General features: G+C 46.3%; 1 protein-coding gene across 2 annotated transcripts in view; it reads right to left on the minus strand.

Annotated features, from left to right (window-relative positions):
* SLC12A8 (solute carrier family 12 member 8) overlaps window positions 1-15304 on the minus strand; it is a 148681-nt gene that overhangs the window by 24362 nt on the left and 109015 nt on the right. For both annotated transcript variants that reach the window (XM_070788814.1, XM_070788805.1), the window contains 2 exons: window positions 8656-8802; window positions 3626-4271 (listed from right to left, as the gene is read on the minus strand). In XM_070788814.1, coding sequence (XP_070644915.1) covers window positions 3626-4271; window positions 8656-8802 — 793 coding nt within the window. The remainder of the gene's footprint in view (window positions 1-3625; window positions 4272-8655; window positions 8803-15304) is intronic.

The following is a 15304-nucleotide window of genomic DNA, read 5'->3' on the forward strand; positions in this document are numbered from 1 at the left end:
GTGCCCAGGAAGGTAGGGTAGGGCAAGACTGCCAAGAACCTTGCAAATCACACCAAGATGGAAGGTATTATATTCCAACGAAGGTTTTTAAGTAAAAGAGACAGGATGAGAATTTTACTCTAGAAAGATCATTCAGAGGACAGTGAAAAGGATAAAGAGGATATGTATGGGAGAATCTGGAGTCTGGAGATGAGCGTGGAGATAAACAAGAATCTGGGTGCCGAATAATGAGGGCCTGCACCAAGGTACAGGCAGCAAGAATGGAGGAGACGGAGGGGTCAAAAAGAGCTCAGGACATTTCTAAGATGTGGCAACATCACTGATTAAATGTTGCAAAATGACCACACTTCTTTCCTGATAACCCACTAAGAAAACAGACCAGGAACTAAATAGCCATAAACCCACAAACACAAGAAGAATCAGAGAAACAAGATAAAAACAAGTCTTGGAAGGTGGAGAGGTAACAGAGGAGTAGTAACAAACTGAGCAGAGCCGAGGGTGAACTCTAGGGCCCCCAGAGAGGGTGCTGGCAAGGACCAAGCCAAGGTACCCTAGTGGACCACACAAAGTTCAGGACCAGGAAGTGGGACGGTGCAGGCGACCGTTTGCAAGACTGTATATGAAACAGCTGGGCATCAAGTTCCTTTCCTCTGTTCATGCAGCTGGGGAATAACTCCTCTTTGCCTGACCCCTCCCCAAGGTGTGTGTGTGTTGGTGGAGGGCAAGGGGGTTCCTCTGAAGGAATCCAACCAGAGAGGGTCTGGACTTGGGACACCAGGCATAACAAAGAGAGAGGGGATGGAGCTAGAAACTGCAGGATTCAATGACGTCTGTATCCTAAGCAGTGGGGTACCTCAACTCCCTTATATCACCTGGCTCTCTGGGGGACTCCCAGGCAAGAGATTAAAGGACTCTTCTCCGGAGGAACTGAAGAGCCACAGAGGAAATCTCTAGCTAATCACACTTGGGGGTCCTCTCATGAAAAAGCCAGCTTCTTGATCACTCTACAATGAGGTGCCCTAACCAATAAGCTCTGTCCAGGACACAGGTCTTCTCAACAGCTTTTCAGGACTCACTTCTAAGGAGAAAAGGAAATCAAAAGATCAACAGATATTTTAGTAAAGCCTCCAATATAAAAGGGAGCATGAGACGAAGCCAAAGAGAAAAGAATCTAAAGATCATAGGGCAGAAAAAGACTTTAAAAGGAGAAAAACTAATATTACCTGGAAAATATTGTACCCATAAAACAAGAATGAGATGATTTTCAAAATTTTTTAAAAGATAAAGACAAATCAGATTACAACCAAGAGCTCTTGGAAATCAAGAACAGGGTAATATGACCAGCTAAAAAGATATTTCCCGGTCTCTGAGAATAGCTGGAAAGGCTAGTGAATCAATCTCAGAGGTAAACAGCCAAGGACAACACTCCAAATTATATGTCAAAGCAGTGTAGAGGGGATATCACTGCTGCAGCGACCAAGGTTCCCACACCGTTGACCCTGAAAAGCCCTGGATGGTGGAGCCAGAAATGTAGTCACCCTGCAGCCAGTATCATGCTTCCAGAGAGTTCCTCAAAGCCCTCATCTCTTCAGGTTTCCAGTTCTAAGTATCTGATTCACTTGGACTCGGCTTATCTGATTCACTGAGGTTTATTCCTGTGCCTGAACTCTGGCTGTAGGAGGGACTGGAAAACTGAGCATCTGACATTTTCAGTTTTAAGTGTGAAAGGCTTGCTTTGCCTCCCACCAACACTCATAGCACTGGAAATTCTTCTAACATAGAGAGGTCGGTAAATGCCAAGTAGGAAAAAAAAAAAGACAAAGAGGAATTCCAAGACAACAGCTTTGTAGCAGGCCTAAAGAACTGACAGACGAGGGGATCAGGTAGGAGCCATAGGACAGACAAGAAAAAGCAAATGGACATGATGACTGTCTTAAGAATTTGAGCATTCGGAACTTAACATTGAGAGCCATTTGCCATATTCACCGGAGTACAGAGAGAAAAATGATGACAGAAAAACCAAGCAAATGAAAAAACCATGGCAATTATTAACCCCAGGAAACAGAAGAAGTTGGACAAAAAAGGCAATGTAATCATAATATAATATATGGCTCATAGTTAAGCAATATTTACTTAATCATGATAATATGAATACTAGCTACTAAAATTAATTTTTAAAACTGTGATGTAATTACATGGGGGACATTGGGTGAGAAATCAGAGTGGCATAAATGAGCTAGTATTCATTTATCATAATAGTAAATAAAAAAATGATATCTAAAACTGATATATCAAGAAGTAGCAATACAGATATATTATTTAGTAACATGAAGGTTAACACGATTTGGTTGAAAGTGGGATTTTATGGGAGTGGAACTACAGGATGGAGAAGAGGGATGGTGTAGAAGAATAGGACTACTATTTCTGGCTATGTGACTTTTAATTCCACTTGGCTTATTAAACTGTACTTGTTATTTTGACAAAAATGATATGATTAAAAATTTTTAATTATGCTCCTACCATTAAGAACCATCCACCTATCTGGAGGTAAAGAAGGAAAAGAAGGTGTACAAAAGAACCCAAAGCAATTATTTTTGGACATCTCTTCTATGTCCCCTGTCTCTTCCTCTTTACCCACACTTGTCTGCACAGACCTCAGGAAACAGGTTAATGCAGAGGAAGGTACTGGGCTTCAGATAGAGAGAGACCGGGGTGTGATATCCAGCCATGCAGAATACCAGCTCTGAGGAGTCTTTGTAATCTCATTGGGATGTGGGGTCTTCAGTGGTAAAATAGGAAGTGCTAACGACAATTATATGACATGCAATCATGTATGCCAAGTACCTAGAATACGGGGCTTCCCAGGTGCTGCAGTGGTAAAAAAAAAAAAAAAATCTGCCTGCCAACAAGAGACACAGGTTTGATCCCTGGGTCAGGAAGATCCCCTGGAGAAGGAAATGGCAACCCACTCCAGTGTTCTTGCCTGGGAAACCCACGGACAGAGGAGCCTCGCAGGCTACACAGTCCATGGGGTCACAAAAGAATCAGACACAACTGAGTGAGCACAAGAAGCACCTAGAATATGGAAGACTAAACAATTCTGAGTTATTCCCTTGGACTTTCTCATGCTCCAGAAGTCTCCCTTGAGCATCTCCCTGTCTCTGTCTGCAGATACGAGGAAGCAAAGAAAAGCTGTCCTCTTTATCACATCTCCTGTCTCTCCATCCCCCTCCTGCCTGGTTTGGGAGATTCATCCTCCAAAGACAAAACAGACTGAGCCCTTGCCCAGCAGTTGGTCACAACACACTTCCACTTCCCTTGAAAGGAGAAACTGGTTTCATTCATGTTAGCTGATTTTTGAGTAAAATGAAATTAATATTTAGTTACTAGTCATGGCTCCCAGCCCTAACATACAAGAGTAGATAGAAATTTATGCTTAAAATTAACACTCTATACCAGATTAGAATTATAAATTCAGCTGATAACTGACCATAATATTTTAAAGTAAATATCAAACGAAATTAACAAGGATTTTAAACCCAGCTATAAAATGACCTAAGGATTTGAAAGAGGCTTGTGATAACTCCCAAATTAGGAGGCCCTGGTGTGACTGCAAAGCACCCACCTTCTCTGCTTGGCCTGGGCTGGTTACTTGGCTCAGGGATGAGTTTTGCTCCATAGGCTCCCCTAGGCTGATCCCCTTCATTTCTGGGACTCTGTGCGTTCCCGTGGGGCCCCTGCCCTTCCCAGGAGGCAGTAGGCCATCCATCAGTGTCCCCATGAGAGAAGGAAGCAGGGGACCTGAGGTCCAAGAGGAAGCTCTCTTGGAGGGTTTGCTTGCTGGCCTTCTTGGTCTTCCCCTTCTGATTCTCTAGGATCCCATGGCTCTCTCCTCCTCTGGGCTGGCTACTCTCAAGCTTCCTGGTTAGCTGGAGGAGCTGATCCATGTCCTTGGTGAATTCTAGCAGAGTGCCCTCAGAGGGGCCCTGGGCAATGCCCTCAGAGCCATAACTGGGAGCCTTCTCCAGAAGCAGGGGCTCAGAGCAGTGGAGAGCACCCAGGCCCTCCCCGGGCACCAGCTCAGGCCTCTCCGAGAGGCTGCAGCCACCCATGGACAGGGAGAAGTAAGAGTAGTCCACTGTGATGTATGTCAGCATGAAGTTGATGGTGACGATGGGGGCCAGGACGTTCACCTGACCCACGAGGACAAAGGCCGTTGTCACCAAGCTGGTCAGGCAGATGGCAGCTACAGGCGTTTTATTTGGCCCTTTCTGCAGAAACAAAAGCAACATGCAGGACCATGAAATTTCACTGAAGAAAATCACGTTGCATGATAGAAACACAACTCAAATTGGCTCAGCCACTTCTCCCATGTGCTTCCTGGCGTGTTAATAAGTTCATCTACAAGCTTGGGATGATGATGTCCAATCCAGAGTAACTATTAATATGGGACAATACTATAGAACATGAACTTCACAAATAGTTTTCTTTTTGTCTTTCACTGGGTTTTAAAGTCAGCTTTGGAAATCGAAGAGGTACAAAATCGATTCTTCCCAAGCTTTAATGGAGAAAACAACCTCAAGGGGAGTGGCCGACTCCAGAAAACACAGCACATTCGTTGGTGACTGAGGTGGGGAGATTCCAAAAACATGAACAAACTCTCCCACACACATTTATGCACATCTGTTACTAATGGGGGTGAGTATGGGAGACCTGCAGGAAGACAGAAGTGGAGAAAATGTGCTAACTCCATGTACTGTGACCTGTCGCTCCATAGAAGCTATTCCTCACAGTCCCTGACACGGTTCTTGGGCCAAAAGTAACAGTGCTTCTAAGTCCTCGCCTTCCTTGACCTGAGCATTACATCCGACCCAGCTGGTTACTCCCTGGTCTCCTTGCTTCTCTTGCTGGTCCCCTTGTCACTGGCTGCTCCTCAGTCTCTGTCACTGGCCACTCCACATTTCTGAATTCTGCATTCAGAGCACTCTCCAGCTCCATCCTCAGACCCCTTCTCTTCTCTACCTATCTTCCTTCTCTAGGACCTCAATCAGGCTCATGGCCTTGAAAACCAGTTTAATGCTCGTAGCTCCCAAATTTGAAACTCCAGCTTGAAATGTTTCCCTGAAATCTAGACTTAGTCAACTGTCTACTCAACATTTCCAGCTGATGTCTAAAAGGACCTCAAACCAAATATTTCCAAAACAAAACTGCTAATCCCTCGATGTCCTGCCTCTCAAATCTACTCTGCAGCTTCTCCACTTAAGAAAGTATCCATTTCATCCTTCTAGTTACTCAGTAAGCAAAATTCTTAATGATTCCTCTCATTGCCTCATTCTTCTTCAGGAAATACTGTCAGCCTTACTCTCAGGATAGACACAGGACCTAACCACTGCACCCAACTCCTTTATGCTAGCACTGTGATGGGAGGGACAGGCATGTCAGCTACATCCAGACCTGATCTGTGAACCTCCCAGGTATGTTCCTCCAAGTGCATCCCCCTTACTGAGGATTGAAACAGAGTTCAACCTTCACAGGATGGAGGTAGCAAAGTCATCATTGGCCTGAGTCTCTGAGGATCAGAGGCCCTATTGGTCTGAAACACCTTCCTAGAACCCAAAGTAAAAATTTTTTTAAAAGAGTAAAGATACATTTCACTGTTTTTGAAAATTACATTTTGGATATACTTACTACAGCTATTTAGCATGCTGCTGAACTGCTGCTGCTAAGTCGCTTCAGTCGTGTCCGACTCTGTGCGACCCCATAGACGGCAGCCCACCAGGCTCCCCCGTCCCTGGGATTCTCCAGGCAAGAACACTGGAGTGGGTTGCCATTTCCTTCTCCAATGCATGAAAGTGAAAAGTGAAAGTGAAGATGCTTAATAGTGTCCGACTCCTAGTGACCCCATGGACTGCAACCCACTAGGCTCCTCCATCCTGGGATTCTCCAGGCAAGAGTACTGGAGTGGGTTAGCTATTTAACATACTCTAACAATAGAACTATAAAGAACAAAGTAAATTGTCAAAAACTAATGAAATAAAAGGAGGGTCTGAAATAAGTGGAAGGAGGTCTTAGGTAAACTGTAGGATATGCTAGTGATCCAGGAAAGACTATGATAAGGGTGGGTTGTAAAGTGATAAAACAGTCACACGTGGACTTCTGTTACCAAAAGATAGCACAAATAAAAGTCAAGTTGCAGAATGGGAAAAGATATTTGTTAACACATGTAGCTGACAAAGAGCAATTCAGAATGTACAAGAATCCCTACAAAATAATTAGAAGACAGATAACCCACTAAAGACAATGTGCAAAAGGATGTCTATTAAACATATGAAAGATGTCCAACCTCATTAGCAATCAGGGAAATGCAAATTAAGCCTGTAGTGAGATACCATTAAACACTTACCAGATTGGCAAAAATTAAAACATCTGATAATACCAGGTATTGGCAAGAACACAGAAGAATGGGAACACTTACCAACTGCTGACAGGAGTTTAAATTAACACAACTGCTTTGGAGAAAGAGTTCAGTGCTATCTACGAAGCAAAGATATATACAACTTACAACTGAGCAATTCCACTAACAGGTCTGGAAGAACTCCACACGTGAACCAGTCTACTACAAGGCTGTTCCCTGCACTGTCCGTAACAGTCCCAAACAGGGACATACCACGACAGCAGGATTAGTGAGAAACTGCAGCAAATGAGGAAATGCTATACAGAGATGATAATAAACAAGCCGCTGCTATCAGCAAAAACATGGGTGAGTCACATAATGATGCCTGAAAAGCATGCCATATTTATATAAAGTTTAAAAAGCAGGCAAAACTGAACTATTTTGTTTAGACATACATATGGAGGAGGTAATCCAGAGCTGGCAAACCATGGTCCCTGGGCCAGATGTGGTCACCATCTGTTTATGTAAGCCCACAGGCTAAGGGCATGTCCCCTTGACCTCAGGAGTCTCCTAGAGACCAGAACAGAGTCCTATAAAGCAAGGTCCTTGGCCCAGGTCTAACAGTCATACTAGCTGCTGGAAGACAGGAACTTTCATACATTACTGGTAGAAATACAAAATGATACAGCTCCCATGGAAGGTGTTTTGGCAATATCTGTTAATATTAAAATGCACTGACCCTTTGACCAGCAAACTCACTTAGGAAAATTGATCCTATAGATATATCTATCTGCATATGTGTAAAATTGTACACACATACACACACACACACACACAAAGAGTGTCCTTTGTAGCACTGTTTACTGGAAGCTATACTATCTATAGGGAACTGGTTAATAAACTACGGTATATCCACATGATGGGAAAACAATGAGAAAGTTCTTTCTATATTCATATGAAAAGACAGATTTCCAAGCTATATTAAATGAAGAAAAGCAAGGCAAAGAACAATGTACACAGACCACCACCGCTGTAAAGAGAGAGAAGGATTCATGAAAAACTAATAAAACCAGCTATGATAGGACGTGGCTATGGGTGATGAAAAAGTAGAACGACTCATGAGGGAGCAAAAATTCTCAGGGTATCTTTTTAGTTTTGAGTCCTGTACACACATTATCTTGGAGAAGGAAATGGCAACCCCTTCCAGTATTCTTGCCTCGAGAATTTCATGGACAGAGGAGCCTGGCCGGCTACAGTCCAGGGGCTCACAAAGAGGTGGATACAACTGAGCGACTGAACAACTACAGTTGTTACCTAATAAAAATAAATTAAAATAAAATAAAAGGCACATACCACAGGGAAGTTACTAGAGATGATAGTCACTTGTCCTACCCGTCCACACTGACTGGTAGATAAGAAGCAGAGGAAGGCAGAGAGAGGGATTAAAGATGACTTGTACCTACGTGGCATCAAACAAGAGTGGGGCTGGGGATGGGACTGGGGTGGGGAGAAACCCTGTCGTGTTTCCACAACATAGAAATCAACTACAACTTGCAATATGGGTTTGGGTGGACTCCGGGAGTTGGGGATGGACAGGGAGGCCTGGTGTGCTGTGGTTCATGGGGTCGCCAAGAGTCAGACACGACTGAGTGACTGAACTGAACTGACTGACAGCTTGCAAAACACATTATCGGGAAGTGGGGTTCTCTCGGCTTCCTTCTCTTGTCACCCCTTCAGTTTTAGGAATGTCTCATTTGATTTGACTCGACCAAGTTGTATCAGTTAGGGTTCGGGCTATGAAGATTAACAGGGAGCCCAGAGACCAGAAGTGTGAGAGTTCAGCATAAAGCGACCCCAAAGGGGAGGTGAATCTCCAGGACAGAGTTAGAGCTGCAAGGACCAGGTCCTCTCCTCAGCAAGAGGTTCTCCCCTCTAGGCTAAACTTGGAGGATCCAGAATTTATTTTTACTAAAGGCTGTGGCACTACTTCTCTCTGCTGTGGCATGGTCCATGGTGCTATTGTGACAGTTACATGGTCCATGGTGCTACTGTGACTTTGGCACCCAGTGCTGAAGTTATGACATTGACAGATGCTTTGTCCAGTGGCCCCAGACCAAAGAATCCAGAGGACAGGGGTGCAGGCTTGTTTCTCCCTACCAGAACCAGACCAGTGGCTCTTATCAGAAATACTTAAGCAATTTATTGGCCAACAGTCAGTTGAGCAGCAAAAACATACATTTCTCAAAGAAAAGGTCACTCACCCCTTGCCCCAAGCAGGCCAATGCGGGGATCACTTTCTCCTGGGCGATGCATTGCAGGATCCGGGGGGCTCCATAGAGGCCTCCCATACAGGAGGCCAAGGATGAGATGTACAAGCCCAAAAGGAATAGGAAGCCCACTAGGGACACCTGTATGAGGAGGCAGTTTCATTACTCAACATCAGAATCTGCTTCTGCTCCCTTCTGTTCCCCTGGTACCCACCCACCCACACCCCATCTGATCATAAATCCTCCAGATTCGACATCTTAGATATATTCCAAACATCTCAGATCCACCCCACCACCTTGGCACTGCCACCATTTGTTTGACCCGCTATCACTTCTTGTACGGCCTACACAGAGCTTCTCAAATTGACTGTGTCTGATTCATCCAGTTCAGTTCAGTTGCTCAGTCGTGTCCGACTCTGCGACCCCGTGAATCACAGATTCATCCAGAGTGCTTGTTAAAGCACAGATTTTCTGGGTCTTACCCCACAGTTTCTTGATTCAGTAGGTCTGGTATATGGCCCCAAATTTGGATATCTAACAAGTGTGTGCATGCTCAGCTGCTTCAGTCATGTCTAACCCTGTGCCACCCTCTGGACTGTAGCCCACCAGGCTCCTCTGTCCACGGGATCTTCCAGGCAAGAATACTGGAGTGGGGAGCCATTCCCTTCTCCACGGTCTAACAAGCGCCCAGTGATACTGATGCTGATGGCCTGGGGACTATCCTTTGTGAACCACTGCCAGCAAGAATGCTAAGGGCTAAACTCTGTCCCCAGGCCTCTGCCAGCATGACCTACATGCACACTGGTCATAATGAATGCCCCTGCCATAAAAATATCAATGACTCCCCAATGCCCTGACATACCTGGCCCTTCATGGTCTGTGACACTTCCAGTCCCACACTCTGCACACTCAGAATCCATCAGCATGATTTCTCTGCTTGCTGGAACCCTCTGTCCACATCCCTAAGCCACTCATTGTCTGTCTCTTAAACTCCCAATTGTGCTTCAAGACTCAGCATAAACCTCTCCTCCTCCATGAGTGCACCCTCCAGCCCCTGACATGAGTGGGTGCTCCTCAGGGCTCTGCTGCACCTCAATGTGAGGTTGGGGGGCACCAGACACACTATTTCCTCCACTGGCTTCACTTCCATGGGGCTCCTATTTAGTTCATCCTGGTCCACTTGGTGCCAATACAGAGATGTAAGTGTTAAATGAGAAAGTGAGATCCACATAGCCCACAAGGTACCAGCAGATAGGAGAGAGGGAAGAGTTGCTCTGCTTGGTGTCCCCTTGCAAAGATCAGTGCTGCTTGTGTGCAGCTGTGTCCCACGCTCTGTCATGAGTCTGTGAGTCCATAGCCCCCTCCTGAGCTGAACTTCATCTACACCAACAGGAAAGTATTTGAGGTGCCATTTCCTTTCTATTGATATTTTACTTTAGGCAAATGCCCTGAACCATGTATTTTTAGCGCTCATTTGTCCAGCTGTTACAGCTGCATTAGATTTCATTTTCTGTTTTGTCCCTTATACCCTTCTCCATGAAGACGTTCCTCACCGCAGTTTTTACTTCCTTGCTTTAACAATGCATCAAGCTATACTGAACACTGGCCATAAACTAGCACCAAAAATCTGTATCAGCCAGGATTCTTGACAGGAAATATTTTTTAAGCATGTGTTTACAGGATACTGGAGGGTCACAGAATCATCAGAAGGCTGAAAGATGAGGCTTGGAAAAAGGCAAGACCCAAAGCTAGCAGCACATTCAGATTCCTGAACAGGAGCAGTCTGATCAAGATGCTATCAGCACCTGCTGCCCCAAAGATGAATTCTCACCATCACCTTACCTTTGCATCATTCATGACATCTGAAGCATCTGGTGGGCCCAGCCTAAGTCACATGCCCTACCAGGGGCACAAAGGGACAGGCAAGCAAGAGTCTGGTCATTTGGGGTCCTATAATAAAAAATGGGGATCACTCCCTTCAAGACCTCACATAGGTGAATAACCCTCAAACAGTCAGGGAGGTCAGAAGTTTTGTGGATAAGCCTAAGGTCCACTAAAGAGCCTACCTTTTCCTTAATTCAGTGTGGATTAGTTCTCCTTAAATGCATTACTTCATCTTTATCCCCAATGAATCTCCCTTCTTTACTTCAGTGTCATGAATTTATGCCTATCCCACCCTACGCTATTTACCACTTTATTACTAGAAGAAATTAATGTCCTATAATATTCCCTCACTTTATTTGTATACTCTAATGGCAGGTCATCTACCCTGTGGTTAATTACACTCATGGCCCCTCTTGCCAGCATGCCATAAGCTTCTAAGTCGCCCGCACCTTGGCCCTCTGGCACACAGCGTTCAGCAAGTACTGCTGGCTGGAGTAATAAGGCTTCACAACTCCACTGTAGTTGGTGTCCTGGATGTCTCACAAAATTGTTAGAGACACTAGTCCCAGTATCAAACCCCTGACTCATTCTGAGATGCAATCATTCATCTATAGCCTTTGTTTCCACCTTCTGTTGACTTTTTTTTTTTTTAAAAAGGACTCTGTAATAAAATTTTATCAAAAGCTTTTTGAAAATCTGACCCAGTAGTTCTCCACTCTGATTATACACACAAGTCACCCCAAGATTCTGCTATAATTGTTACAGAGTGGGACTCAGACATGGTTGATTTTTCCAAAAGCCCTCCAGGTGATTCTAAGGTGCAGTCAGGGTGAAAGCCCCTGGGCGTGGTTCCCTATCTTCAATGCGTACTCCCCTCAGAGAATTCTCCATCTCAGGCAGGCATGGTATCTCCTTGCAGAAAGTTTACTGCTTCTTATCCAAAAGGTTACATATATTTGAGTGTAAAAAGTTCTTTTCCATGTGTATATATAGCCTATCCATTTACAGTGAACGTGAGTGGGAAGGAGATGGCCCAGGCTGATGTGCCTCAGTGTTGGAACTAACCTCAGGAATTCAATGAGTCTCTGGCAACATGTGGCCGGATACGGTGACCTCCATCCCAGCCAGCCTTCCCAGAAACACTCCCCAGGACCGCTGCAGAGCCCTGGGGCCAAGGGCCAGAGGGATGACCATCTAGGCATAGGAAGCTTGGTCCAGTTTGTCAACTGCATTTAAATGGACTGTCCACTTGCCACTCTTTTATGTAAAACTGTTATTCAACCAATTTTCTGAAAAAGAAACGGAACGTTGGTCCTTGCGGTTGAATGTAACAACTCCATTCTCTCTCTCCCCCACCTGAGTCCTGCCCCTTCCTTGTCATCCATCTGCCCTTGTAGGGAGCACTGAGGACAGCTTAGATACCTGGCAGAGAGCAGAGCTCTCCAGGTACAGCAGTAAGCTCTGTGGCTCTGCCCCAAGCCTTGTAGAATTTAATCATTTCCTCTATTTATCTGGGACTGTAAACTTAACTACCTGTGCCAGTGAAGGTGGAAGTGAGTATTTGTGCAGATATGTGTCAACGGTTCTTTAGGAAAACCCAAAAGGTGCCCTTTTATCATCTACCTGTGTGAGTCATCACAAAATGCTGTCTTTCTAATATATTACCTGGGGTGTGAACTACCCTAATTTCTTTTTCAGTAACTACTGATGAAAAGCACTAACTCGTCTCTCTGTTCCTGGTACTTGATCCCAGCTCCCATGGGAACTCCAGCCACTGAAAGATCCTGCCAACCCAATGGCCACTCCCTTTTCTTGAAGAACTGGGTTTAATAGGGTCATTTCCAACGTACTCATTCTGCCTCATCCAATTCCTGTGGCCCTTTGGCATTACTGAGGAGTACATCCTGACACCTTTACCCCTTTACAATCCCAAGCAGTTCCTTCTTTCTGCAGACATGAGTTTTTTAATACTGTCCTCATTCCACAAGGTGACCAACATCTCCACTTTCAGCCAAAGTTTTTCTCTCACTTGATAGCCACTTTCCACAAGGAAACATGTGGGCTTTCCTTGTAGCTCAGTTGGTAAAGAATCCGCCTACAGTGCAGGAGACCCGGGTTCAATCCCTGGGATGGGAAGATCCCCTGGAGAAGGAAATGGCAACCGACTCCAGTATTCTTGCCTGGAGAATCTCATGGACTGTGGCCTGCCAGGCTCCTCTGTCCATGGAATCGCAAGAGTCGGACACAACTTAGCGACTAAACCACCACCACAAGGAAACATGGTTGACTTCATTTCCTGAGAGGCAGCACTGTGTCCAGGACAGAGAGCAGAGGACAGGCAGGCGCAGCTGGGTGGCTGTGCTGGGCCGGGCTCGCCCCCAGCTTCGAGCCCTGCCTCACTCCATGTGCAGCTCATGAACATGGGAAATCGTGACTGTCAAATCAAGAGTGATGAGAGTTTTCCCTGTGCCATGGCTCATTTTTCACAGGCATGCTTTGAAGATACTCCTCCTACTAATCTGTTCTTATTCTGCTAGTTAGCAAGCTCCAGGGCTCCTAAAATATTTGGTCTTTTTGATGTGTAATAAACACTTCTTCTTGGGCTTCATATAAGTTCATTGTGAAACAATCAGTCTATTTCATTTTAGCCCTACCAATACCTGCTGTTTATACAATTCCTTTTTCTATAATAATATCGAGATTGACACTTTGGGGGTTTTTCCTATTCAGTTTAACATGTGGATTAATAGGGGAAAAAAATGTCCCCACCTGAAAATGTGCACTGTCTGTAAAGATATCCCCATAGGAGTATGTCTGTGTCCGGTCGCTCAGTTCTGACCACCTCTTTGCGACCCCATGGACTGTAGTCCACTAAGCTCCTCTGTCCATGGAATTTTCCAGGCAAGAATACTGGAGTGGCCTGCCATTCCCTACTCCAGGGGATCTTTCCAACCCAGGGATCAAACCCACATCTCCTGCTCCTGCATTGGGAAGTCGATTCTTTACCACTAGCGCCACCTGGGAAATCCATAGGAGTGTGTCGGGGAATCAAAATGCAGTAAGCGTCAACCGCGCACCGGGGGTTGTGCCTCACACAGAGGGCCTCAGTCATTGCGACATAGTCAAGAGTTTTTAGAAAGCTTAACACCCGACAGCCAGGGAAAAGTTCCTCTGGGGTAGGGATATAAAGTGAAAAGAAATTTCTGAGAGAAACCATGGGCTGGAAAGCCAAATAATTAGAAATAGATCAGAGGAGCGGCAGGAAACCCAGAAAGAAACAGATGAACTGACCAGCTGCAGGTCAGTGGAAAGGAATCCAGGGCAGCCGGCAGCCGCTGAGGATAATTGTTCTGGCAGAAAAGGCCTGAGAGAAAGAGAAGGAAATGCTCAGAGGCGCTTGCTTCGTTAGGAGGAGAGTCAAGGGGCGGAGGCCACAGGTCTGGGCCCAGGCGAGACCCTCAGGGCACACAGACCAGAAGGAAGAGGTCTTGCTTTCTTGGAGCCCAGGAGAGCTCAGAGATGGGCCAGCTCAGGACCAGGCCACAGCTAAGACAGGGGGCAGAGTTGGGGGATGAACAGTTTATTACACACCACGTCAGGGGGGCAGGGTACCACACCCGCCAGCCTCTCAGGCCTCACCCTTCTGTCCTCCAGGTGCCGAGAGTGCAGCTGCCTGTGGCCCAGCTTACTCCCTAAGTACAGTCCCCGCTGCTGCAGCCCAGTCAGTGTCAAGGAGGGCAAGAAAGAAAAGCCAGGGTTCGTGGCTTTCAGAAGAATCTCACTTGGTCCTCTTTTTGTGGGACCTGAGGGTGGCATGGAGTGGGCAGCACACCAGGGAGCCGCTATTGCGGAGCTGCCCTGAGCGGTTCCGTCCCTGTTCCCACACTTGTGGCGTCGACCTCTGATTGCTACTGACAACCAAGGATACTATCTTTTCTTTCTTGCACAGGCTTTACAACTGCCTGTTCCGGGAAACAGTCTTGTGTCCTCTCCAAAAACCCATTTTCCACCTCTCACCTGCTGTGTGCATAGTGACCTGCCCACATGCTGTCGCCAGGCAGGGTTTAGCCGGTCCCCCAGCCCCCAGCGAAGCGCTGGCCGGCCTGTCTGTTTCACTGCTAGGGACAGGTGGCCTTTCAAACAAGTCCCCCCACCCCCAACCTCCATGCATAAGTCTATTACTAGAGGTGGAATCTCCACCCATGAAGTCTCCCCGCCGGGCTGCTGGTGAAAGCTGTTCTTACACTCTTACTTGTGGCCTTCCTGGGACACGTGCTGCCCCCTCAGGCACACCTATTCTTAGCTTCCCTGCAAAACAAGGGAATTAGTGGAGAGAGGGGCCCCACCCAGGGGATCATTTGACTCTCTTCATCCAGATCAGAGTCTCTGATGGTTGAAAGGGCCTCTGTGGGGGAATCCACAAGAAAGAACCAGCTCAAGAAGGGGCAGAGCTTGCTGGCACGGTGTGGACAGCAGCTGGGTGCTCCCTCAGTCCAGGCCCAGCTACTCCCGGAGGCCTTCAGTCGCTCTAATGGAGCCCAGCTTTTTATTCCACAGTTAGAGAAGAGGCCCCTGGGAGATGAGATGTGAGACGGCACCAGCAAGCACAGACATATAAATGAGGGACACTGACTCCTTCCCTGAGAGTAAACCCTGCTCACCTGGGGGGTCTGAGACCTGGGGGGTGGATGTCAGCTCTCTCACTCCCTGAACAGCTAGCTCCCCCTTGCAAACCTTCTTGCAAGGTAAGGCCAAGACA

This window comes from Bos indicus, chromosome 1 (genome assembly GCF_029378745.1).
Source record: "Bos indicus isolate NIAB-ARS_2022 breed Sahiwal x Tharparkar chromosome 1, NIAB-ARS_B.indTharparkar_mat_pri_1.0, whole genome shotgun sequence".
NCBI lineage: Eukaryota > Metazoa > Chordata > Mammalia > Artiodactyla > Bovidae > Bos > Bos indicus.